At 38.9% G+C, this 24,762-nt stretch overlaps 1 protein-coding gene across 2 annotated transcripts in view; it reads right to left on the reverse strand.

Moving 5' to 3' along the window:
- agla (amylo-alpha-1, 6-glucosidase, 4-alpha-glucanotransferase a) overlaps positions 1 to 24,762 on the reverse strand; it is a 56,906-nt gene that overhangs the window by 2,023 nt on the left and 30,121 nt on the right. The window contains exons 11-34 of one of the 2 annotated variants that reach the window (XM_041803196.1): positions 22,886 to 23,025; positions 21,779 to 21,966; positions 17,621 to 17,744; positions 14,934 to 15,097; positions 14,615 to 14,716; positions 13,929 to 14,084; positions 13,691 to 13,841; positions 13,438 to 13,562; positions 13,230 to 13,342; positions 12,998 to 13,132; positions 11,937 to 12,067; positions 9,585 to 9,721; positions 8,882 to 9,015; positions 8,616 to 8,791; positions 8,132 to 8,234; positions 7,859 to 7,982; positions 7,502 to 7,603; positions 6,081 to 6,192; positions 5,789 to 5,924; positions 4,613 to 4,725; positions 4,031 to 4,242; positions 2,479 to 2,576; positions 1,728 to 1,815; positions 896 to 1,029 (exon numbers count right to left, since the gene is read on the reverse strand). In XM_041803196.1, the coding sequence (XP_041659130.1) occupies positions 896 to 1,029; positions 1,728 to 1,815; positions 2,479 to 2,576; positions 4,031 to 4,242; positions 4,613 to 4,725; positions 5,789 to 5,924; positions 6,081 to 6,192; positions 7,502 to 7,603; positions 7,859 to 7,982; positions 8,132 to 8,234; positions 8,616 to 8,791; positions 8,882 to 9,015; positions 9,585 to 9,721; positions 11,937 to 12,067; positions 12,998 to 13,132; positions 13,230 to 13,342; positions 13,438 to 13,562; positions 13,691 to 13,841; positions 13,929 to 14,084; positions 14,615 to 14,716; positions 14,934 to 15,097; positions 17,621 to 17,744; positions 21,779 to 21,966; positions 22,886 to 23,025 (3,198 nt within the window). Of the gene's footprint in view, positions 1 to 895; positions 1,030 to 1,727; positions 1,816 to 2,478; positions 2,577 to 4,030; positions 4,243 to 4,612; positions 4,726 to 5,788; positions 5,925 to 6,080; positions 6,193 to 7,501; positions 7,604 to 7,858; positions 7,983 to 8,131; positions 8,235 to 8,615; positions 8,792 to 8,881; positions 9,016 to 9,584; positions 9,722 to 11,936; positions 12,068 to 12,997; positions 13,133 to 13,229; positions 13,343 to 13,437; positions 13,563 to 13,690; positions 13,842 to 13,928; positions 14,085 to 14,614; positions 14,717 to 14,933; positions 15,098 to 17,620; positions 17,745 to 18,041; positions 18,166 to 21,778; positions 21,967 to 22,885; positions 23,026 to 24,762 lie in introns of both variants that reach the window. The other variant, XM_041803195.1, reaches the window with a different exon arrangement.

Here is a 24,762-nt window from a genome sequence, read left to right on the forward strand (position 1 = left end):
CATAATGAATACGTCTGAACCATTAAAAAAGTATAAAGATGAGAAAAGAATGCGACACCAGTTACCCGTCAATGTTAGTGGTAGCAATGCTGATAAGTGTTTAGTAACTGCTTTTAAACCAATGAAGAAGAGGATGTAGCTTGCATATTAAAACATACAATATCGATACCAATACCTACATTTTAAACAGTATCGGACACATTTTCACTTTGGTATCGGAATTGATACCCTAGTCTAGAGTCCACTGATGTACACAAGTCAGGATTTTACATGAGTAACCGGCTTTATTAAAAACACCCTCTTCATAAATCAGAAATAAGAAACATTGCTCTAAAAAATAATAGTTATCATTCATAATTAATACAAACAACTGTCTGAAGATATTTTGGAGCGATATGGCTAAAGACTTATGGTGTCTTCATCACAGAAATTATATGAATAAAGGCAGGAGCTTGCTGATCAACTCAGCTGTTATTTTTATAAAACAAAATGAGGATAAAGTAATTAAAAATGCTTCAGAAAGCTTGTTTTGTTAACTTTAAGAGCCTACAATCTACCAGGAGGGTGCAATGAGGAAGCTGTCACGGATTAAGCTGATTTTTAGTTTTACCTGCACGACCAATCATTTGGTGTGTGAGTGTAAATTCAGTCAACTAAGAATTTCTTTGGTTAAGTACAGTCCTATTTGCGTTGCCTTTTGTCCTCCATTATCCAGTCCCACTTTTGTGTTGAATCAGTGTTTTATTGTCATGAGTGCTCAGGTAGCTGGTTGGCTTGGTTCCAGGATCAAAATATGGATACAAAGACTTTCTGAAATGTCAGAATTGGGGAAATAATGTTTGACTTTAAAATCAGAATCTGATCTAAAGTTAAATATTCAGTCTGGCTTCCTTACCTCTCCAGGTGGGTGTAATGTCGAGAAAGGACATTTTTCACCAGCGTCACTGTTTTGCTGTAGTTATCCTCTCCCAGCTTCTTAGCAAAGTAGAGTTTAGCACGCAGGAAGTAACCTACAGGCCACAGCCACTCCTGCACACAAAAACATACACAAGGCAGAGTTACTGAAGTGCAGTGAGGACAGAAAATATTACTTCTACTATAGTATAAAGTTATAAATTTGCTGCTGCACTTCACTGGAAATGTTTGAGTTTCCAAATGAATTTGTTATGTGTTTGGTGGTTCACTCTACTTAATTTATGTACAACCCCAATTCCACAAAAGTTAGGGCTCTCTGCAAAATGTAAATAAAAACAGAATCTGTCTGAATTGCAAATCTCATAACCACATATTTTATTCACAGTAGAATATAAACAGCATATCAGATGTTGAAAAACATTTCACCATTTCATGAAAATCTCATTTTGAATTCGATGACTAACATCATGCTGTGAAATGATATCGAGTATGGGCAGTATTTTAGGATTATGAGTAGTTAAGCTTGGAGCCATTGCATCTCTATTGTTAAAAATTACTGCTAAGTAGTAAACAACTTGTGTATCAAACATAAACATCAAGACACACACTGCAGCTGTATCCTTTTTTGTGTTGCTGCAATGCCAGAATTTCCTCTCTGGGGATCAATAAAGTCTTATCATATCTTATCTTATGTTTAAAGTATGGCTGTTTGTTGGACAGAGATACTGCAAGTCATTTGATCCTGCAATCTGTCAAATCAAAGTTAGTTCTCCAATTTTGATTGATTCGTTAGTTCTGATCAATTCACTCACTGGTCCTTGATGGTAGTTGAAGCCTTTTGCCAGGTTGTAGTTCTCGTTGTCCAGAGCGTTGTCATAAACACCACAGTACACCATGTCACTGTGGGATCAGGAACAAACATCAGTACATAACATGGCATATATAGAAAATCAGATTTTAAATTCCATACCTTTTTCAAAACCCTCTTCATACGTTTTAAGAATATTGCATCTTCAATTTCCAACCCAATTTCGATAACAACATGGCTGTTTTGTACCAACGGTAAGAGAATATGACAGCAAAGAAAAGAAAGTGCCATAGTATTTCCTAGTGTAGTATGTTAATTAGACTTTCTTTGAGAATTTTGAGATTAGACTATGAGAAAAAAATTATGCTATAAGGTAGCTGAATGGAAGGTCTTGATTTTTACTTAAGCAGTCTAAAAACAGTCTAGAAGTACCTATTTACAATTTTTTCACTGCAGTTAAAGCTACAAAGTAGAACAACTTACATTAAGGTTTGATGAGCTCATTTATTCTGATTTTTAAGCATTTAAAGCCTGCAACCTCTTCAGATTACTATAAAAACAAAAAACAGCCAAATTTAAGACCTTATAGTCTCACATTTAAGACTTTTTAATAGCTTTAATTTTGTTTAAATTGATTTATCAACTTTTAATTCTTTTGAAGACCCTGCGGACACCCTGCGTAACAAACTGGTTATTCATTCAGCGTGAGTAAGAAATAAAACAAAAACCATGAACAGAAAAGTTATGTCCGTTACTCTGGGTCCAGTGTCTTCATTCCCAGTGGTCCCAGCAGTTTCTCCTCGGCTACCTCCAGAGCTTTCCATGCCTTCTCTACGGAGAACAGCTCTGGAGCCTAAAAACAACAGGTAACCAAATACATGGATATTAAAATTGGTCTGATGATCCCAAACATTTAAGTGAGATAAATATGCAAAAAAATCAGGAATTGGAAAGGGGGCAAATACTTTTTCATGGCACTGTAGGCAGTGATCATCAAACAAATTTGATTGAAAGACAGAGATAACCAGAGTTAAAACAATATGCAGTTTTCGAATGATTTTTCATTTACAAAGAAAAAAAATCCATCCAAACCTACTTGGCCCTATGAAATATATAATAATAGATAAAGTAATTGCCCTCTTCATTAAATCATGAATTTACTGTGATTTACTACATTTTCTGGAAAGTTGGTTCAAGTTCACGAGCTACACCCAGGCCTGATTACTGCCAGACCTGTTGAATCAAGAAATCACTTAAATAGAATTTGTCAGACAAAGTGAAGAAGGCTACAAGATCTCAAAAAGCAACACATCATGCTGCAATCTAAAGAAATTCAAGAACTGAGGAGGAACAAAGTAAGTGACATCTATCAGTCTAGAAAGGGTTACAAAGCCATTTCTGAGGCTTTGGGACTCAAGCGAGCCACAATGAGAGCCATTATACACAAAAGGAGAAAACTTGAAACAGTGGTAAAATTTCTAGGAGTGGCCAGCCTACCAAAATTACTCCTAGACTGCTAGACAACTCATCCAGGAAATAAAAAAAACAACAACAACAGAATGACATCTTAAGACCTGAAGGCCTCATTTGACTCAGTTAAGGTCAGTGTTCATGATTCAACAATAAGAATGAGGCTAGGCAAAAAAGTAATTCATGAGAGAGTTCCAAGACCAAAACCACTGCTGAGAACTCAAAGGCTCATCTCTGTTTTTTTGGGAGAATACTTTGTGGACTGACGAGACAAAAGCTGAACTTCTTGGAAGGTGTGCAGCCTGTTACATCTGGAGTAAAACTAACAGCATTTCATCAAAAGAACATCATGCCAACAGTCAAACATGGTGGTGGCAGTGTGATGGTCTGGGGCTGCTTTGCTGATTCATGACAACTGGATAACTGCTTATTGATGGAACCATGAATTCTGCTGTCTGCCAGAAAATCCTGAAGGAGAATGTCCAGCCATCACTTGGGTTATGCAGCATGCATGAGCATGATAAGCTATCATTTGATATGAATTTAGGGAATTACAATGAACTGTGGGATGGGTAGTTTATTTACACCATGAAGATTATGTACACAGTCTTGTATTTTTGCCCTTTTCTCTATTTCCAACGTGGTTTTACACCAAATCAAAAATGTTCCAGTCGCAAGAACTCAGGTAGCTAGTGGGCTCAATTCCATGATGAAAAAGTATTTTATGAAATGTCAATGCAAGATCTGAACAGGGAAATTTACTTCCTGTGTCAGAGCTGCTGTAAAAATTAGGTGTTCACTGTTGAGCTCAAGCACAACAGCTGCATGTCTGCTTACCACCACCATGGCAATGGGGAAGTTGGGCCTGAGCTGGTAGTCACACCAAGGACTGGAGGCTCCATAGCTGTCCTTGTAGATGCCTCTCTTATGGACCAGGTCGGGGCGCTTCTCTCTGGGGTCATGGGGGTCCAGGGAGACCCAGAAACATGCTTCAAAGGCCTGCTGGAGCTGCTGGTTCCACTGGGAGTACGAGACAAATACTTCCTTACCTGAAATAAAAAAGTGATCAATTCTGGATGAGAGGACGAGACAAAACTTTAGTCCAAGTAACAAGCACAGTTAAAACAAGCTTTGTTTGATTAGATATTTAATTGGACAACTGTTCATGTCCCTGTAAACTGACACACATGGAGAATCCATTGATGGAATCACTGGCAGCGCAGTAGGGAGCAATGCAACCCCTTCTTCAAGTTGACTGTGCTAAAAAGTTATCAAGAAGCTTACAAGTTGTATGGCAAACAGTGAAAACATGAAAATCTTCAGAGCTCTGACTATTTTGGTACAAATGCAATGTGTACAATTCATATGGAAAGATTTCCCGACTACCTCTTGTACCTTTAGTGAGTGTATGTGTCCTACCATCTCTGTGCACTTTGGCTCCATCGTAGGGGAACAGTCCTTTAGCACGGAGCTCCACCACCCAACGAACAGCTGATTTACTGAGACCCACAATCTCCACTGCTGCTCCATCTCTACATACAAAAAAAGGTCAGGTTGAGTTTATCTTTATTTAAAACAGTTAGAATAACACTCATAGCAAAATAAAAACATAAAATGTCCCCATGAAACAAAAAAGAATCTGTTTGAAAAGGAGCAGGAAGAAGCAAGTGCTCATTTTGTCCTGTCACTTTTTTAACTATACATGAATCATCTTCATCAGTCCAACATTTACATTTATATTTCTGTCATTATAAATACACATATTCACAACCATATCCAACTTCATAAGTCACAAATTTACATTTAAAAGTCTGTCATCCAAACTACTCATGTATACAACCACACCATATTCATTTTTTTATCTCTTCCTTTGTGTTATTTATTTATAGATAATTCATCACTGAAATAAGTGTGCAGTTTACCTGTCCATTATCATTTTCTGATATTTCATTTTAAACAGTGGTTCATTATTGCCTGCGACCCACCAAACAGACATGCACAAGATTTTCACGGTTGTCCCAACATTAGACTGTTTAAAATGTTATTTTTCTCTAAAATCAAATCTTCCTTCTCTGTCTTTGGGAGTTTAGGTTAAAACCACATGGCATGGTTATCATCGTGATCAGCTGATGGCCAGCTGATTCCTATCATCACCTCCCCGCAACCACAGCCAATCACAGTACTTTCTCTCAACACAACGGTCCCTTTAAATATGACGTTTTTCTCACTTATCTCAGCCTGCACCACCAAAGCTGCTGGTAAAGCTTAACCTCCTCCAGCCCAGCCTCCTCCTCCATAGCATAAAACTTGTTGCACCCTCATATTTAGATTCATGCAACTGCGATTAATGCTTGAACTAATGAACTGAACTAATTTTGTTGTATTTAATATGCATTGTCATTAATGTGGGAGTTTCTAGCTATGTGCTCCCTGGAAAGTCTAAGCATGCTGCTTAAGTCCTATTTATCAATGCAGCAGATAAACCAAAGATCTAACATAGGGTCATTCAGTGTTACAGAAAGTAGTGAAAAACAATCTCTGGTTTCTTTAAAACCTTGTTACATGTCTATGTGTGATTATTGTGTGTATTATTACCTGGGAGTGGCAGGCATGCCTTTATTTCTGGCTGTCTCACTTTCTCCCATCTTGTCCATCCAGGTCCCACAGTTGAAGCGGTTTCCTCCGCTCACAAAACCTGTGGCTGGATCCACCTTAGCTGAAACGTTGAACCCTAAAGACAAAAGAGAGGAGCTCACATGTTTTTTCCGCAGTAAAATGTGCACTAATGTATTATAACTATGAGATTACATCAGTATAAACAAAAAACTGTGTTAATTTATGTTTGTTTTTGCTGGTTCTTTATCATTTATTGATTATTCTCACTCACCTTCATCTCTCATGTTCATGTCTATCTTGGGTCCGGCGTTTCTCTCTCTGAAGGAAATCCCCTCCAGGTGGCGCTGAAGAGCCTCTTGGATCACATCATAGAGAGGCTGTTCCTACATGCAGGGACACAGAAATTGATTTTTTTCAGCCTTTAAATGTGAAATGACCATTTAGTAAGGGCGCACGTACACTAGGCAATCTGTACTGTGTCTGGGCACATTTGAGCCTAAAGTCCAGTACGACTGAACAGTGTGAGTGCTCTATTCCATGCTAGGGTGTGGCACACTTCCCTGGCATGGAAGGACCAGGTGGACCAAGGCATGGCACAAATGCAAATGGAGGAGCACAAGTGCAGTAATGTGATGTGACATGAGTTGGACCTAACATATATACGAGAGGTCTTGGGAAAAGAGATAATTTTGGGAAATACTAATTTGCAATATTTACAAATTAGAATACTTCTAATACACAATTCTTCCATCTATAATTGACTTTTTTATAAAATAAGAAGGTTAATATGACACAATAAATTATTCAAATGAAGAACACTGAATGATCCTTATGGTAAAGAGTAACATCATTAAAAGGGTGCGCTGCTCAGTGAGAACTATGTCTTTTGTTTAATCTGATTTTAACAAGTTACAAAGATTTTTGTGCAGAAGAACTTCACCATCTGCGCATAGTTCCGCTACAACCTCTTCCTCCAAATGGAGCCCAGTCCTTTCCATATTTCTAAGATGTTTCTTGCAAAGTCGGGTCTTAAGGAATGTGAAAGATTTTTGCCTTGTAAAACAAAGCTTCTTCCCCTGAGTGAGCCACATACAGGCTGCTCTCTGAAAAATCCCCACTCATCCTTCCTATGTAATGGAAAGTCTGCCACATACATGGGCAAGCGCATGCTGGGGTTAATCTCCCAACATAACCTCTCATTATCATAAAATTGTGATGCCAAACTAATATCAAATGAATCTAGTGAATCAATTTGGTTTTATGTCAACAAGAAGTGAAAATGTGGGCTAGATTGCTTAAATTTAAGCAGGACATTGTCTATAAGTCCTATGGTGTATTTACCTCCAGCTCTCATCAAATAGTAAAAATTTCTTTACAACTGAAGATTTAATCGTGATCTGGACAAAAGCTAACCTATGACATTAGAGGTGGGTCACAGAGATTTACAAATTCCTCATCAGTGAATGCTCCACTTGATGATGTTGGTGTGGCCTGGATGCACTGAGCTGTGAGTGCAGGCTAAAAGAGGGAACTGGGTAGGGGGTCAGATGGCTTTAACACAGTATGAGTACAGATTGCCTCGTGTGAGTGTTCCTTAAACAATCAACTCCACCAGGAGCATTCCATTTAAATACAATACAAAAACAAATACAGTATGTCAGAGTATGCATGTTTGTGCGTGTGTGTACTTACCACCTCTCCAGGTTTGCGTGGCTCACAGTCATCAGTTGGGTACATGCGTGTGATGGGACAGCGAAGGATTTCAACACCTTGAGGCACATGGGTAGCGTAGTCCTAAACAAAAGCGCAACAATGAAGTAGGAATTCTTCAAGGAAATAAGACTGTCTTTGCAGGGGAGTCAGCAGTGGACAGTGGAGTCAACATGCAGATGTGCTGGAGGCCAGTTGCAGGTAACAGTAACCTAATGAGTTAGTTTTAATACTAATGCTACCTAACACTGCTGATCACTGATTTAAATGTTCACACTGCTTCACCTCTGTCACTTATTCTTTAGCCATTATAAGACTGTGTGTAGGGAAATCTCCTACCTGGATGCACTGCAGCCACCACCACACAGCATCACGACAGTTGTACCGAGCGCAGCGTCCCTCGCCCAGCAGGTTTGGAATCAAACCGTGACGCAGCGTCCCAGCAAAGGCCAGGATGATGTTGCTGGAGAGCAACAGAAACAGGTAAGTCTCTGTGGGTTTATGCAAGACTAATGCTGTTATAAATCTGCTGGATAAATAAATATAAAAACAGTTGAGGCAGTAAAGAAAGCAAAACTACAGACAATAACACAACCAAGCACACAAACACACCGAGCCTCAGTGTGTCTCCCTGGGAGCAGCATGAGTCCTCTGAGAGCAATGAAAGTGTCTCTACCCCAACAACGGAAGATTCCAGAAGAGAAATGTGGAAGACCTGAGGAATATAGCAGAAATAAGGATTTTCACACTGCAAATACTTTGGGTCACATTTTGGGACCAAAAGTATGGGAAGATGTAAAATGCACTGCCTTAAGCACATTGTGCTAATATTTATGTAATAGTTTGAGATTTTCCATTAGTGTTTTCATTGTGTTGTGCACTTGCTGATATATGACATCTTACTGATGCATCCGCTAAGAATAAGGAATAGCCTACTCAAGATTTAAGACTTTGGATTATGTTCTAAGTGGTCTAAGGCGCAGCCACTTCAACATCCTCAAGATATGTTTAAAAAGAAAATTGCATCAAGTGGAAAATAGGAATGACACCTGAGTGCTTTGTCTTAAAAACCTCTCCTGTGTTTATGATGGGTTACCTGCAGCCAGAGAGACGCAGCACTGCTCCTTCTGGCTTGTGATTGGACTGATGCGGTAGGGAACATCATCCAGTTTCAAGGAGAGGGGGGGCAGGGCGGGGAAACGTCCCACTCCACACATCTGAACTGAACCCAGAGCCAGGTGACGCACGAAGGTAGAGCCATTCTGGACGAAACTTATTAGAGGAAACAGATAGATTTTTTTTAATTAATTCATAAAATTCTCAGCAGTAAATCAGATTTGCAGCCTCTAAACCGTGCTGTACCTGGACATGAGTTTGTAGGTAGCATCCAGGGCCGTGGTGTAGGTGGACACCAAGATGGCATCAAAGTAACAGGGGATGAGGTAGCGAGGAAAATGCTTCAAGTAGGTAAACATGGCCACCAACCACTGACCCACCTGCACAAAAAAAAAAAAAAAAAAAAAAAAAAAAAAGCAAACTATTGGCTAACTGATCTACTCTAAATAAATTGTGTTTGGGATACGGTGTCACAAAGGAATCTATTAGAGTACTCTGAATACCTTTTTTTTTTTGCAACAAGTAATGTAACACTCTGCAATTCAAGTAGTGCTTGATAGGGTTAATTTTCGAGAAAGTAATCCAGTAAAAATGTTTGCATGTCAGCAGAAGGTGTACCGCGGATGTGTCTGTGTGCATGCAAAGTGACCATACGAGGCCATGTTATATTGTTTCCATAGAAACAGCTGTGTCTTAAGTCCCTCAGTGATATCTCAAGAATGCTTTGAGGGTTTCTGTTCAGACTTTGCACAAATGTCCACTCTGACTAAAGAATAAACTGATAGGATTCCTGATGTCAAAGGACAAGGTCATTAGACCTCATGTTTACACCTTTCTTAAAAATATCTTTAAATCACACAGACACCAACAGAAACTGATTTTACTGTCCGGCACTTGCATGAAAGCATATAACCAACATGCAATAAATCTAGTTTAGAACGGGTCTGACCTGTGCCAGCGGTCCCTCTTTGTGGATCAGTCTGTTGGACACGTAGTCAATCAGCCAGTCTCCCTGTCTCAGGTTAGCACACACTGGATGTCCCAGGTCGTTGTTGGGACGGATGTCAGCTAAGACTGACATCAGACCTGCACGCAAAGAGACCAATTACTTTTAGACTTCTGACAGCTTACAAGTGAGGGTGAAATGGAACAAACAGACACGAAGTTTGTTCACACTTTGAGTGCATTAATAACTGTTATGCATCTGGTAGGTGTGTAAAGCTGTGCAAGTGGAGAGCTGAGAACAAATGCAAAAACTAGGATCCCCACAACTGAACATCCGAGCAAATACTGTACTTTATTTTACTCTAGTGTTGTGGCACATTCGGTATTATTAAAGAAAGGCTGTATGGTGCTTCAACAGAACACCTCTGCTAAACCAAAGCCTTTAAAAGTGCATACTTGATTGATCTGCAAGCTTAAAATACCAAGCAAATATCAGGTTATAATAAAGAGATCAGTATCAGAGTATACAGGTGTGTTCAAAATAATAGCAGTGTGTTTAAAAAGGTGAGTAAAGATCAAAATCCTTGTAATAGCTTTTATTAGCGGTTTCTGCATTTTTCTTCAAAAACTCAAACCTTTACTGAATGAACTCTAAAATGCTTGAAGATTGAGCTTTCCTGTGAACCACTGAACTAATATTTAGTTGTATAACCACTGTTTCTGAGCATTGCTTCACATTTGTGTTGCATGAGTCAACCAACTTCCGGCACCTGTGAACAGGTATTCCAGGCCAGGACGATTGGACTAAATTCCAAAGTTCCTCCGCATGTCTTGGATTTTCCTCAGTAACAGCATTTTTTATGCGTTTTCTATGGGATTCAGGTCTGGGGATTGGGCTGGCCACTCCATAACATTAATCTTGTTGGTCTGGAACCAAGATGCTGCTCTCTTACAGCTGTGTTTGGGGTTGTTGTCTTGTTGAAACACCGATTTCAAGGTAATTTCCTCTTGGGCAAAAGGCAGCATGACATCTTCAAGTATTCTGATGTATTCACACTGATACATGATCCCTGGTATGCAATAAACAAGCTCTACACCATAGTATGAGAAACATCCCTATGTTTGTGCCACCATGCTTCACCGTCTTTAGTGTACTGTGGGTTGAATTCAGTGTTTGGTGTCGTCTGACAAACAGTATGCGGCTCTTAGACCCAAAAAGCACAATCCTACTTTCATCGATCCACAAAATGTTGCTCCATTTCACTTTGGGCCCGTCAGTGTGTTCTTTGGAAAACTGTAACCTCTTTAGTACATTTAATTTTCTCACTGATGGGACTTTTAGGGGGCTTCTTGCCGATAGCATAGGTTCACAGAAGCTTCTTCGAATTGTTCCAGTACTCAAAAGGAACTGTAGATCTTCACTGATCAGCCTGCAGCTGATCATTGGATGAGGCTTTGCCATTTTGGCTATTCTTTAATCCAATCCAATGGTAGTTCTCCATTTTCCTCCACATTTTTCTGGTTCAGGTTTCCATTTAAATGCATTTGAGATCATTTTAGCTGAGCAGCCTATCATTTTCTGCACTTCTTTATATGTTTTCCCCTTTCCAATCAATTTTTTAATCAAAGTACGCTGTTCTTCTGAACAATGTCTGAACACAACTGTATGTTCTCTGATGTGGGCCAGTATGAAACGTTGTTTCCTTTTAGAGTATAAATTGCATACTATAATATTTTTAAGCTGATATATTTAAGATTATTTTGTTATTTAGAGATACCAGAATTGATTGGCAACCAGTGATTTTTGTAAGTAAGACGTGATCCATACATCAGAATTAATATATTTATTCACCAATCCCCAAAACCGATCAACTATGGTGAACACTCTAGTTTCTGCAGAGAAATTAAAAGATGCACTGTGCATGATATGCAGTGTATCTATGTAAGTATGAAGCTCATGTAGCACAGTTGGTTGATAATGTTCAATATAATTAGTATTTTCCAAAAATTACACAAGAAAGGTAAGTTCAGGGATCAAATTTATAATCTCTATATTGTCCCTTAAAAATTTAGACCATAATTTTCTTACATTATAAACAGCCTTTAATGATTATCCTGCTAACACCACAGCATTATTTAAAATAATAACAATAATTATCCAAGTTGTATGCCAGTCAGCTTTCATGTCTGCTAACTGCTAACATCTTTGCATTCATTCCAATGAAAAGAACCCACATAAATACGATTTACAAATGATCTGTTCTTAGTGAAGGACATGTAATTAAAGATTATTTCAGTTCACATTATACAGATGAACTAGAATTCATAGTTTAAGTTACTGCAGAATTAAATTTACCTTGCAGTCCAGCATATTTGAAGCTCTCCCAGCCTGGTATGCTGTAACAGCCTCCTCCATCTTCTTGCTCCTCAGAGTCACAACGGAACAGCAGCACGTTCAGGTCAGCTAACGTCAGCTTAGACATCAGCCTGACAAACACAAACACATCTGTGTCAACGCTTTAAAAATGCTTTTTAATACTCATACTGCTGCTCTCAGCATTACAAAAAACTCTGCTGAGCTTTTAACTAGATGTAATTGTCTTGTATATAATAGAAATAAGATAAACACAATTATTAGGGTGCTGCCATGTTCTGTCACAAACAAGCTTTATTTCTTTGATACATTTTTAGCTGCAAATATCATCACTGCAGTGCACCCACAATCCTTTTAAATAGGTTTTAAAAACTTAAAGACTATCACTACAAAAGAATATTGTTGTTTAAGCATAGCACTGTAATATATATAGACTCAGACAGTTTATTACAGTATTTCTCTTTAAGACAGATACATTTTTAGGAATTTAATTTGTGATTTTTGAATAAAATGACCCTGAAGTTCAAACACACCAACGTATGAAGGAGATGTAGCAGACTAGACGGGAGCTTTAATTTCTAATGTTCAAAGCTTTCAAAGCTTTGGGGCGCTGAGATGAGAGGCTCCAGTCCAGCCATACACTCAAGGAAATTTCCGTCGACTCAGTGCTAGCCTGAGCTTATATAATACTGAAATCTCACAAAATATAACTGAATAGCAGTCAGTGGAAAAGAGATGAGTTTTACCCTAATATTAGCCACTGAAGCCTTTAGTGTGAAACAGAAATGTGCAGCAGGACTCAGAGGTCCACCCAGCTCCACAGAAACACATTAGTTTTATTTTAAACTTCCTTTAAACTCCAACCAACATGACTCAAGTGGCATCATCTGAAGACATAAACCAGACTTCATGCTTTACGCTGCTCTTAAAGATTCCCAATGACTGTCATTTCTTATTTAATTTTAAAGGACAAGAGAAAATGACTTTGGTTTAGTAAGATTACATAGTTTATCTATCTTTAAATGTGTCTTATGTGGACTCACTGTGCGAGGGGTTTCTGCAGGGCTTCAGGTGGGTTATCCTCTGCCACGCTGCCCCTCCTGTATTTAGGGCTGAACTCGGACAGATTATACCGCAGTATCCCCACCAGCTTCTGAGCCTTCGGGTCTAAACTCACCCTGACAGAAGGACAGAGGCAAAGAAAAGACTGGTACGAATATTCTTTTAATCAGTCATGGAAAGCATGATGATGTTATGTTTATGTGTCTGCATCACCTGAAAGCAATGACGCTGCCTGGTGTCAGCTTCTGGAAAGTGATTTCCTGCACAAACTCAGATCGACCTTTAGACGTCACACCAGCCTTTTTCACCACAGAACTTTGCTCTAACTATAAAAAGAATGAACATATTACAATATTAAACATACTTCTTTGTATCATTTCAGGAATTAGCAAAAGGGTTCTGCTTGTATAGTAGAATTTACCGGTATGTGCTCTTTGATTTCCACATTATATTCTGGCATGCCATTGATGTATTTCTCATCTTTCTTGTAACTCCCAGCATGCCTTTCTACCGTCCTTGCCTCCAGCACTACTTCCTCTATCTTACCTTGAGAGAAAAAATAATAAGGGTTAAAAAGTAGTATCAAAGAGAACAATATACCGTGACAAACACATGAGAGGTGCAAAGAAGTATCTAGCGATAAATGCATAATTTCAAACATAAAAGATGTTTACCAGGTATGAACATGGGAGGGGCGTTGGTGTCATACTGGTGAGTTTTAGGGTTTTGGAAAGCTGTCCTGCACACAGCCACAACAGACTGGTGAGTGCTGGGACAGTGGCGAGTGATCGCAACAATATCTGCATCCACCTGGTCCACATAAACCTGCAGAAGAAGAGATCTGAGGTTAAGCCAGGATAGCATGGTCTTTGATAAACTATCGTTTGGAGAACAATCACACACAGGTAGTACCTGTATGAATCCCTGTGCAGCCAGCTCCTGGTGCAGCCGATTCAGGGCCAGTTTCCCAGCGATGATGCCAGTCTGAGGTCCAACCTCAGAGATAGAAGAGGGGGACGCAGAGGGGTTCCATTTAGGGTAAAAACGCTCCTCCTTCACCACAGATATCTATACACAAACACAATAATACAAATGTGAGTGATTACATTGCACTATAAGACCAAACAGTTGAAGGTTGTTGTACTCTATCTGACAACCATCCCTTGATCCGCCTTTAAGCAATAAAAAGTTTTGCACCATGAGTGAAGTTACTGACTCAGCTAGAGATGTCCCGTCTGTGGGGAGCAACCATAATATTTAGAGGATGGTTTACTGAACATCAATTAAAGTGAACATGATTAACTTTAATTTAGAAAGAATCTGACCTAGTTTATGACTATGTTGATGAAATTTCCTCATTTTGAGAATCATTTTAGTAATCTAAAATGAGTTTTCAGTGTAGAAGGGCTAACTTGTTGCTGGGTAAAATCTAGTTGGCCAACTTTGGTTGTTACATTCTACATCTTGATTTTAAAACAGATATCTATAGACTTATTAGTATGTAAGCTAATATATTACACAGGGTTTTTTCAAATATACATTTGAAATGGTTACATATATAACATAGAAGTGTGTGAGTGTTGGTGTGAATTAACAACCTGGTGTGGCACTAGTTCATCATATCCTCTGGTGGATCCTGTAGCACAGCAGGCCATTGAGACGATAGCAGAGCTGGGAAGGGAGTCCAGAGCTGAACGCAGCTGAGAGGAAAACATTCAGCATTTAAAGTTATTGCATACATCTCAAATAAAGTGAGTTTATTCTTGTTTACTCCAGAACAGTAATGATCTTTGAAGCATCCTCTCATTATTTTCATAGTTTAAACAAAGAGAAAGCTGAAACAGAATAAAAGCTACCACATATGCTGTACATTAAAATTGATGAAAGCCTGACACTCAAACTCTGACAGAGCCCTACCTGAATGGGACACTCGTTGTCATGGGTTACATCCAAGAACATGGCGTGAGCAATAGAGGGCATCAGTGGGCGGAGACTGGGCTGTACAAACGCTCCAACCGGCTCGCCTCCGTAACGATACACCAACCGACCTTCTTCATGGCTGTCACCGGCTGACATGGCCTCTGTGCAAAGATGGAGGAGGAAAAGGTTTAAGAGAAGCTTAGTTACTTAGAAAAGAGTCCATGCACCATGAAGGAGTTAGCACGTCCATGCTGGCTGAGGCGAAAGCTGATGGACACAAGCTTTCCTTTAGTTGGTACATTTAAAGCACAAAGCTGACAGACAAGACTGGTAAAACATCATACTTATTTTAAATGATTTTATATGATATTTATATTGAGAACTCTAAGATTATGATGTGTGATACCACTGAGTCGCTCTGTGTTTGCATAAAAAAAGAATAAAACTGACAACTCTGAACAAAAGTCAGGTTGAGTTCGTGAGAGGGAATCCTACACACCTCTGATGAACATGCATTGCTGTAAAAAAGTATTTACCCCCTAATCTTTTTGTTTTGCATCTTTGTCACACTTAAATGTTTCACATCATCAAACTCCTCATTATTTTACAAACTAAAAGTATTTACCTCGTTAAATCATGAATGAACCGTGACTAACCACATTTTTTTTGAAAAGTTGTTTTAGAACCAGTCTGACAAAGTGAAGTAGGCTAAAAGATCTCAAAAAGCAACATATCATGTTGTCATCTAAAGAAATTCAAGAACAGATGAGAAGCAAAGTCATTGACATCTATCAGTCTGTAAAGGGTTACAACGACATTTCTAAGGCTTTGGGACTCCAGTGAACCACAGTGAGTGCCATTATCCACAAATGGAGAAAACTTGGAACAGTGGTGAATGGAGATGGGTACTGAATTAATTACCTTTATAGGTACAGACTGAATACTGACGGTATTCCCAAATGTTGATTCATGTTACAATGTCATTTTTCTGTAAACCTCGTAAAGACATACCCTGCCACATTTCAGTGCAAAAAAATCAGCCTTGTAACTGGAAGAGAGTGGAAGAGAAGGCTATTATCCATGTGACATATGAACGTTGCATTGCATGCATTTAAAGCATAGTCAGTAGCTGCTTATTCAATCAACACAGGAGCATGGCTGATAGGAGGAGGTTGAAGGTATGGCTCTACTTCTGAAAATGCAATGCAGATTATGCAGCAATATTTGTGGCAGGAAGTGCAAGGCACAGCAATACTTCTAGGAAGCAGTGTGATAACTGGTGTTTCAAACAGTGCCCGCTGGTTCCTTCTCTCTTGCTTGAAATTTGTAAAAACACTTGTGATGTTACATTACAAACAGTGACAAAAAGCTAAAATTCAGAAGTTTTAAGAATTTTTTTTTTATAAACAAAATTACATTTATTTTCGCATACACACATAAAAGTACCGGAAATGAGTACTGTTGAATACCGTTACAGATTTGCAGGTACTGGGCATCGATACTGTATCAATTCAATTGTGAAAGGTACCCATCCCTTGTGGTCAACCTTCCAAAGAATGACCGGCCTACTAGTTTAGGTCAGAGCTCCTGATTCATCAGTAAGAAAGATATTGGGCAAAAATGGCATCCATGGGAGAGTTCTAAGAACAAAACAAAACCACTGCTGACCAAAAAGAACACAAAGGCTTGTCTCAAATTTGCCAAAAACACATCTTGATGATCCCCAAGATCAATATGTCCCATTCCACCTGGATAAAATCTAACAGGATTTCATCAAAAGAACATTGTTCCAACATTCAAACATGAGATTGCTTTGCTGTTTCAGGACATGGACCACATACAGTAATTAAAGTCACCATGAATTCTGCTCTCTACCAGAAAATCCTGGAGGAGAATGTCTGTCCATCAGTTCATGACCTTAAGCTCAAGCCCACTTGAGTTATACAGCAGCACAATGATCTGAAACACACCAGCACATCCACCTCTGAATGACTTAAAAAAAAACAAAAAAACAAAAAAAACAATAAAAAGGTTATATCTATTCATTGCCAGTTACCGCAAATGCTTGCTTGCAGTTGTTGCCGCCAAGGGTGGCACAACCAGCTATTAGGTTTAGGGGGATATCACTTTTTCATATAGGGCCAGGTAGGTTTGGATGGTTTCTTTCCCTAAATACATGAAATCATCATTTAAAAACTGCTTTTTGCATTTACTCAGATTATCTCTGTCTAATATTAAAATTAGTTTGATGAGCTGAAACATCAAAGTTTGACAAATATGCAAAAAATAAGAAATCAGGAAAGGGGAAAACACTTTTTTGCAGCATTGTATTTTGGCTTCAATCACAACTATGAAGCTTAAGTTTTCAAAACTTGTAAGATCTACTTTATACAAAACCAGAATCCACACATAACCTGGCATTTTTAGAGCCAGTTCAACAGAGACTTTTGGGAATGTTCATCCATTTTCTAAAATGATGCAACAGCATTTATTGGAATTGGAATGTTTTTGGTTTTCTGCACTAAAATGAAAATTTAATCTCAATTTAACACATTGTGTACCTGCTGCATGCATAGGCAAATATGAATACGTACCTCTGAATTCCAACTGATCATATTGTCATGCAGGTGAGTAAATTGTAAAGCATAGGGTGTGTAGTTTGTGTAACACATCAATAACTGTACCTCTAATGAGCGATGAGATGCCTAGCTTGGTAACGAAGACGTTATCCAGCTCCTCGCTGCCAGTGAAGAGCTCAGCCACCACATACAGGTTAGGACAAACTGTTCTGGCCACATCCAACATGAACTGGTCAGCCACAGCGAGCCAGCACACAGAAACCAGTGCAGACAGGATGACGGGTCAGGATGAGAGACATAGAGATGATGTAGAAGAGATAAGACGGGACAGATAGAGGAGAAGGAGGAGTTAATGTGAAAGAAGCACAGAGATTTAGTGGTAACAGGCCTCCGAGTAACCACAGCATGCAGTCACAGCGGCCCCCAGAGCAGAGAGACAGACAGAGAGGTGGAGGGGTGCAGGATGATGCAATGGGAAGAGAAGAGAGACAAAAACACAGAGTCAGTCCATGCCTGAGAGTTGTACCTCGAACCAGGCTGCTTATTCCCAGTCGGTTCACAAACACATTGTCAACCAGCTCGCTGCCTGTGAAAAGTTCAGCGATCACATACAGATTGGGTCTGACCCGCCTGGCTGCATCTAACATGTACTGGACGAGACAGACATCAGCAGACACAGGGAGAGAACAAGAGTTATACTCATATACTGGAGAAACCAAGGCTTTTCTACTTTTACTCATGCTAATGTCTGTGGTTCTCTACAGTCTTTAACATCTGTGCCAGGGAGCCTAAATGCTGTTTTTTTAAAAGAAATTTGATTTCAATTAAAAAAAAATACTTCTCCTTTAAAAAGAAACTGAAACAATTCTGATAAACATTTTTATCATTAATTTAGGATTACTTCATTTCCAATCTGTAGCAAGTACTGGGGTTAAGCTAATGTTACTTTCCGTTTACCAGAAGTTCTGTAAGTTCCTTTAAAATTAAAGCACATTTTTATCACAGGAGGAAGGGAAGCACCCTTAGTTTGAGACAAAATGAATAAAATCTTTGGCCTAGTTGTTGACCTTCAATGGGTAAATGAGACAAAGAAAGCAACTGAACGTGAACTTCTGTAAAGTGTAACTACTGTCACATTAACTGATGATAATAAGATCTCAGTAATTTTGTAACCGCATTCCTTTATATTTCTTCATATATAAAAGTGCTATACACTGTATTTGACAGAATAAACTCTCAGAAGTCTTCTCCTACATCTACGTCATGGTGTCAGATCAAACTGATGTAGCACTACAGCAAAAATTTATACAACTTCTTTGCTGATGGTGTCACTGTGCTGTGGAGAACAACCGTTGGGGGGCAAGAAGAGATTTCCGCATTGAGACACTACTAAAAAAGGCATGTTTTAAGCTGATAAATACTAAGTTTACAACTATGCCAAGCATTCAAAGTGCAAAAATGACAACACTATTAATTTTTTAGCTATTTTTATGTCTTGAAAGTAGTGAAACATTCAGGGAAAAAACAATTAAACAGGTAAAAGAAAGAAAAAGAAAACAATTAAAAACAGGTAAAAAAAAAAAAAAAAAACAGCAGAAGGTATGGATTAAAAAAGCCTCCATCTCGACGAGCGCTGTCACATCATGCTCATGTGTGGTCTGTTTCCACAATGTGGTCCAATTTGGTTCAGTACAGTTTTACCATTAAACTCTGATCTTTCCTCAGCTGATGTCCAGACACTCTTGTCCATTGTGGTGCAAAATCTGTGTCTTTTTACAGATCCAGAAAATATGCCTCAGCTCAATTGAACTGGCTGTTTGGCTTCCAAATGGCTCTTTACTTAGTAACAGTTAGGCTTTTTAAAAGTGGACCAAATGACGGCAAAAGATGGAGGACAGAAAACAGGCACTCAAACAAGAGCCTGCCACTTTGGATCACGTTAAAGAACCGTTTTTCATCTGGCTAGATGGCGCTGGACACTAGAAAGTCTGCAGGACTGAGTGATTTGTAGAGGAGTCACATAGAGAAGCCCTCTATGTGACTGTAGTGTTCTTTTGCTTGTAAATGAAGAAAACAACAATCAAGAAACAGCTATGGATTAGATGACTGATAACAATTATGGATGTATCAAGAGGAGGACAATATAGACTGGCTCTCCTTCAGATAGAAGTTAAGGTATGCATGTGACAACATGAAGAAAAAAAATATATACAGTCATGGACGAAAATGTTGGCACCCCTGGAATTTTTCCAGAAAATACACCATATCTCCCAGAAATTGTTGCAATCAACAAATATTTTGGTACACATGTGTTTATTGCCTTTATGTTCATTGGAACAACACAAAAAATCTGAAGGAAAAAGCCAAAATTGACATAATTTTACACAAAACTCAAAAAATGGGCCGGACAAAATGATTGGCACCCTCAACTTAATATTTGGTTTCACACCCTTGGGAAAAAATAACTGAAACCAATCACTTCCTATAACCATCAACAAGCTTCTTACACCTCTCAGCTGGAATTTTGGACCACTCTTCTTTTGCAAACTGCTCCAGGTCTCTCAGATTTGAAGGGTTCCTTCTTGCAACAGCAGTTTTAAGATCTCTCCATAGGTGTTCAAGGGGATTTAGATCTGGACTCATTGCTGGCCACTTCAGAACTCTCCAGTGCTTTGTCTCCAACCATTTCTTGGTGCTTTTTGAGGTATGTTTGGGGTCATTGTCCTGCTGGAACACCCATGACCTCTGATGCAGACACAACTTTCTGACACTAGGCCCTACATTGTGGCCCAAAATTTTTTGATAGTCTCCAGATTTCATGATTCCTTGCACACAGTCAAGACACCCAGTGCCAGAGGCAGCAAAATAACCCCAAAACATCTTTGAACCTCCACCATGTTTGACTCTAGGTACTGTGTTCTTTTCTTTGTAGACCTCATTCTGTTTTCTGTAAACAGCAGAATGAGCTGCTTTTCCAGAAAGCTCTACCTTAGTCTCATCTGTCCACAAAATGTTCTCCCAGAAGGATTGAGGCTTACTCAGGTACATTTTTGCAAACTCAGGTCTGGCTTTTTTATGTCTCTTTGTCAGCAGTGGGGTTCTCCTCGGTCTCCTGCCATAGCGCTTCATCTCATTCAGATTATGACGTGTGGTTCGAGCTGACACTTTTGTGCCATGACTCTGCAGGACAGCCTGAATTTGTGTGGAAGTTGACTGAGGATGTTTATCCATCATTCCAACTATCCTGCATTGCATTCTGTCAATTTTTCTCTTTCGTCCACGTCCAGGGAGATTAGCCACAGTTCCATGGGTTATAAACTTTTTGATTATATTACGCACAGTGGACAAAGGAATTTCTAGAATTCTGGAGATGGTCTTGTAACCTTGAGATTGTTCATATTTTTCCACAATTTTGCTTCTCAAGTCCTCAGACAATTCTTGGCTCCTCTTTCTCTTCTCCATGCTTGGTGTGACACACACAGGCACACAACACAAAGGTTGAGTCAACTTTTATACATTCTAACTGGCTTCAAGTGTGATTTCTAGATTGCCAGCACCTGTTATTTGGCACAGGTGAGCTTAAATGAGCATCATATGCTGGAAATAAAATGATTTACCCACAGTTATAAAAGGGTGCCAACAATTTTGTCCAGCCCATTTTTTGAGTTTTGTGTAAAATTATGTCAATTTTGGCTTTTTTCTTCGAATTTTTTCTATTGCTCTAATGCACATAAAGGCAATAAACATGTGTATGCCAAAAACATTTGTAACTGCAACAATTTCTGGGAGAAATGGTGTATCTTCTGGAAAAAATTCCAGGGGTGCCAACATTTTCGTCCATGACTATATTAGCTCCCTTGAGGGTAAAAAAAATCGTTAATTATGTCATACTCAGGACCATTGGTCGTTCCAGATGCTCGAAATCGGGCCTGAGTCTTGACGATGAGCTGCGACATTGCTGTCTGGCCAATATCTGGCTGAATTTATGTAGTCCGAGCCAGCCTTAAGAGTATTCACACCAGCGTGAGAAACCTGCTCACAACTCAACAAATGGACTCAAGTTTATTGTAAAGCCAAAAATGTTTGGTGTTCGATCCTAAGTGATTGTACTATAGTGTAAATGAGTCATGGTACATAGATCCTCAAAACTATCATGAATTTCTATTTAAAAGTTTTTAAGTTAAACAACTGAGTGCAGAAATGGATTGAATAACAGTTATACAAAGAGTGTATTTAAGGCTGTGTGTGACTACATGAAATCACCTCAGCTACATGAATTGGTGTAGAGTGGCAGTTGTCCAGTCTGACACCATGGAAGTACTTGGCAGTGATCTCAGTGTATTTCTGCATGTGGGCCCACAGGTACGGACAATCCTCAGGACCCCGACCGTACCGCAGCTTCACACTGTCGCCCCAGCACACCAGCTCCCGACGCAGATACACATTAGAACCTAAGGGAAAAAATGAACAAATGGATGTGAGTGTTAACAAGCAAAAAACTGCATGTCTCTTCTTACTCAAGGCTTCAGTAGTTGGGGATTTTTTTTTTGTTTGTTTTTCTTTTAACTTTTTGTTTTCATGGTAATTGTAGTTATTATTTTTGATTGTTGCTTTTTTAAGTTTAGTTTTTATTTTACAAAAATGCCTCATATTAGTTTAGTTTTTATTATTTTCTATGTTGGAAAATGATATTTTTGAAACATGAGATACGTGTTTGGGGCGAAACCAAGAAGGGCTAGAAAAAGTAAACATCATACAGTTTATAAAGATATTTTCAAAGAAGCTACTCAACACTCCTTGGCATTAAATTTGATGTTTGAATACAACTCAATAATTTATTTGACCACTGTGATGTCTCCTTCAAAATCAGGCCATTTCTACACTTTCTACAAAGCCTATAGCTCTTAGATATTCAGACACATGAACGCTATCTTTCTCTGTGCAGTCTGCTCTTGTTTTTCTTACATGGCAATAACAAGCTAAAAGGGTTTATTCTGAGGCCAATCTTAAAAAAATGCAAGATGAGTTTCACTGTTTACAACAGCGCCTCCTACCAAAATGGTGCATGGATAGATAAATGAACAAATCCTCGTCATCTATAACAGCTTCACACATGTGGATGAGGTGTTGAGCTGCAAACAGCTCTGGAATGATTATATTAACAATAACTAGGTAAAATTCATATTTAAAGTTGATGTGCAGACTCTGCTGCTACTCTGAGAAAGCAGTTAGCACAAGCTGCTGCTGCTATTGTTTTGACGAATCAGGCCTTGAGTCAGAATGTGTGCCTTTAAACACAGAAAAAAAATCAAACAGCTCATGCCTAGGTAGACATTTTCTTTAAAAAGTGTCTTTCATTCATTTATGTACCTGGCTCGGCAAAGTTACGCAGTGGATCATCCCCCATCACCCAGCCGTTGTGAGCCAGAAAGTGACATGCCTTGCCCGGCTGGTCCAGCAGCTGAATCTCCTGCTCCAGTGCCATGTCCTGATATGGGTAAGTAAAATACCTGAAACAGGCAGGTGATAATACAGAGATTAGATCAATCTGAGACACAGGTTTAACAACAAAAAAGGTGGGAGAAGGAACTACAGAATGTCCACAAGCTCAGGTTTTTGTCTATCTGACACGGATAGCTCTGCCTGCTTGACTTGGAGCTCAGATTATTTAACACTCAAAAACTTCCTAATGTGCCGTGTTCACTTCCTTTAGTTACACAAGTAAACTACATCATTTTTGAACACATAATTATTGCTCAAGACAAACTTGACATTTTATGAATGGTTCTATTAGAGATGACAGACATCATGTCCATAAGTCATTATTACACTTGCTCAAGTGACTGGATAATGCTTTAAGTACCTAGAGCAAATGCTATAGTTGGAAAAGCATCCTTTAGCTTTTGTCCAGCCCATACCTGGAACATTGTAGAGCAGAAGTTTAAACTCAGCTCAGTTGTTAGCATAGGTCAATTTTAAAACATGACAACAAACTACTACATACATGACTGAAACGGTTTTTATTTTGATCCACTTCCTGGGGTTATTCTGTTGTTTTTTCCCTCCACTATTTCTTTTTCTTTACAGATTTTATGTTTTGTTTTAATTTTTTTCAAATGTACTTTCAATGTCATTGCAAATAAAAGCATGTTCTCAACAGACATCTTGAGATTAAATACAAGTTGAATGAATGAATGAAAAAAGGTCTCTCTTTTGATTGAACAAAACTGTTCCTATGTTTTTTAAAACAACCAGTTTCTAAGTCTCTTGCAAAATCCCAGAAAGAAGCTGGTTTTATTGTTGCAGGATGAAGTTATCTACAGGAGAGATTCCAGTAGAGGTCTAATAGGTAGTTTGCAATCATGTGTTCCAGAATGTCTGCTGAGGACCGGGAAGTGGGGGACAGCCATAAGGAATGGAGGAATATTTTTCCTTTATAGAGCTAAATGGACTTGTACGCTGCAATTATCATCAGAAGATTTCTACATACTACATTGAGAATGATCCCGACAATTTACAAAAAAAAGTTTTTTTCCACAGTTAAACCAATTTAACTGGAATGGAAGTGATAAATATCGCAAATTACTCAGCCCTGCAGACCTGCTTGCGTCTAGCAGCATCTATCCAGATGAAGGGAGACAAAAGTCTTAAGGAGTCTTGTACTGAGTTAAGTGGCAAGCGGAGCCCCTTGAACATACAAAAAACCCCACAATTGTCGAAAACATACTTTTAATTGAAATGCTGATGTGCCATCAATGGAATAAACCTTGTGGGGTAAGGGACCGAGTGATGAATGTGCCTGTGCTACGAAATGGCTTTGATTTTAGCCACAGTAGCTTGATCCTGTTTGAGTACCAGTTTCCCATCCTTTGTCGTTATTTAATCCACATTTAAAAAGCCAAACTGTTACGAAATGAAGAGCCATTTGGGAGCCAAACAACCAGCTCTGCTGAGCTGAACCAAAGGATCTGGATCTCTAAAAAGAGACAGATTTCCTGTCACAAAAACCAAGGCTAGAGGTTGGTAAGACAGACATCAGCTGAGAAAACACTTGTGAGATTAGAGTCTAATGTGCTATAAAATGACAAAACTGTTCTTAACCAAGCTGGACGGTTTTGTGCAAATGGACCATAAAACTCATCAAGACTTTAGACAGAGGCTTTTTTAAATTCTTATTTGCTACTGTTTCTCTGGGACTTAAAAAAATGCCTGAATATTTCACTACTTTTGGGACACAAAAGCAGCTT

The sequence above is a fragment of the Cheilinus undulatus genome, linkage group 13, assembly GCF_018320785.1.
Source record: "Cheilinus undulatus linkage group 13, ASM1832078v1, whole genome shotgun sequence".
Taxonomy (NCBI): domain Eukaryota; kingdom Metazoa; phylum Chordata; class Actinopteri; order Labriformes; family Labridae; genus Cheilinus; species Cheilinus undulatus.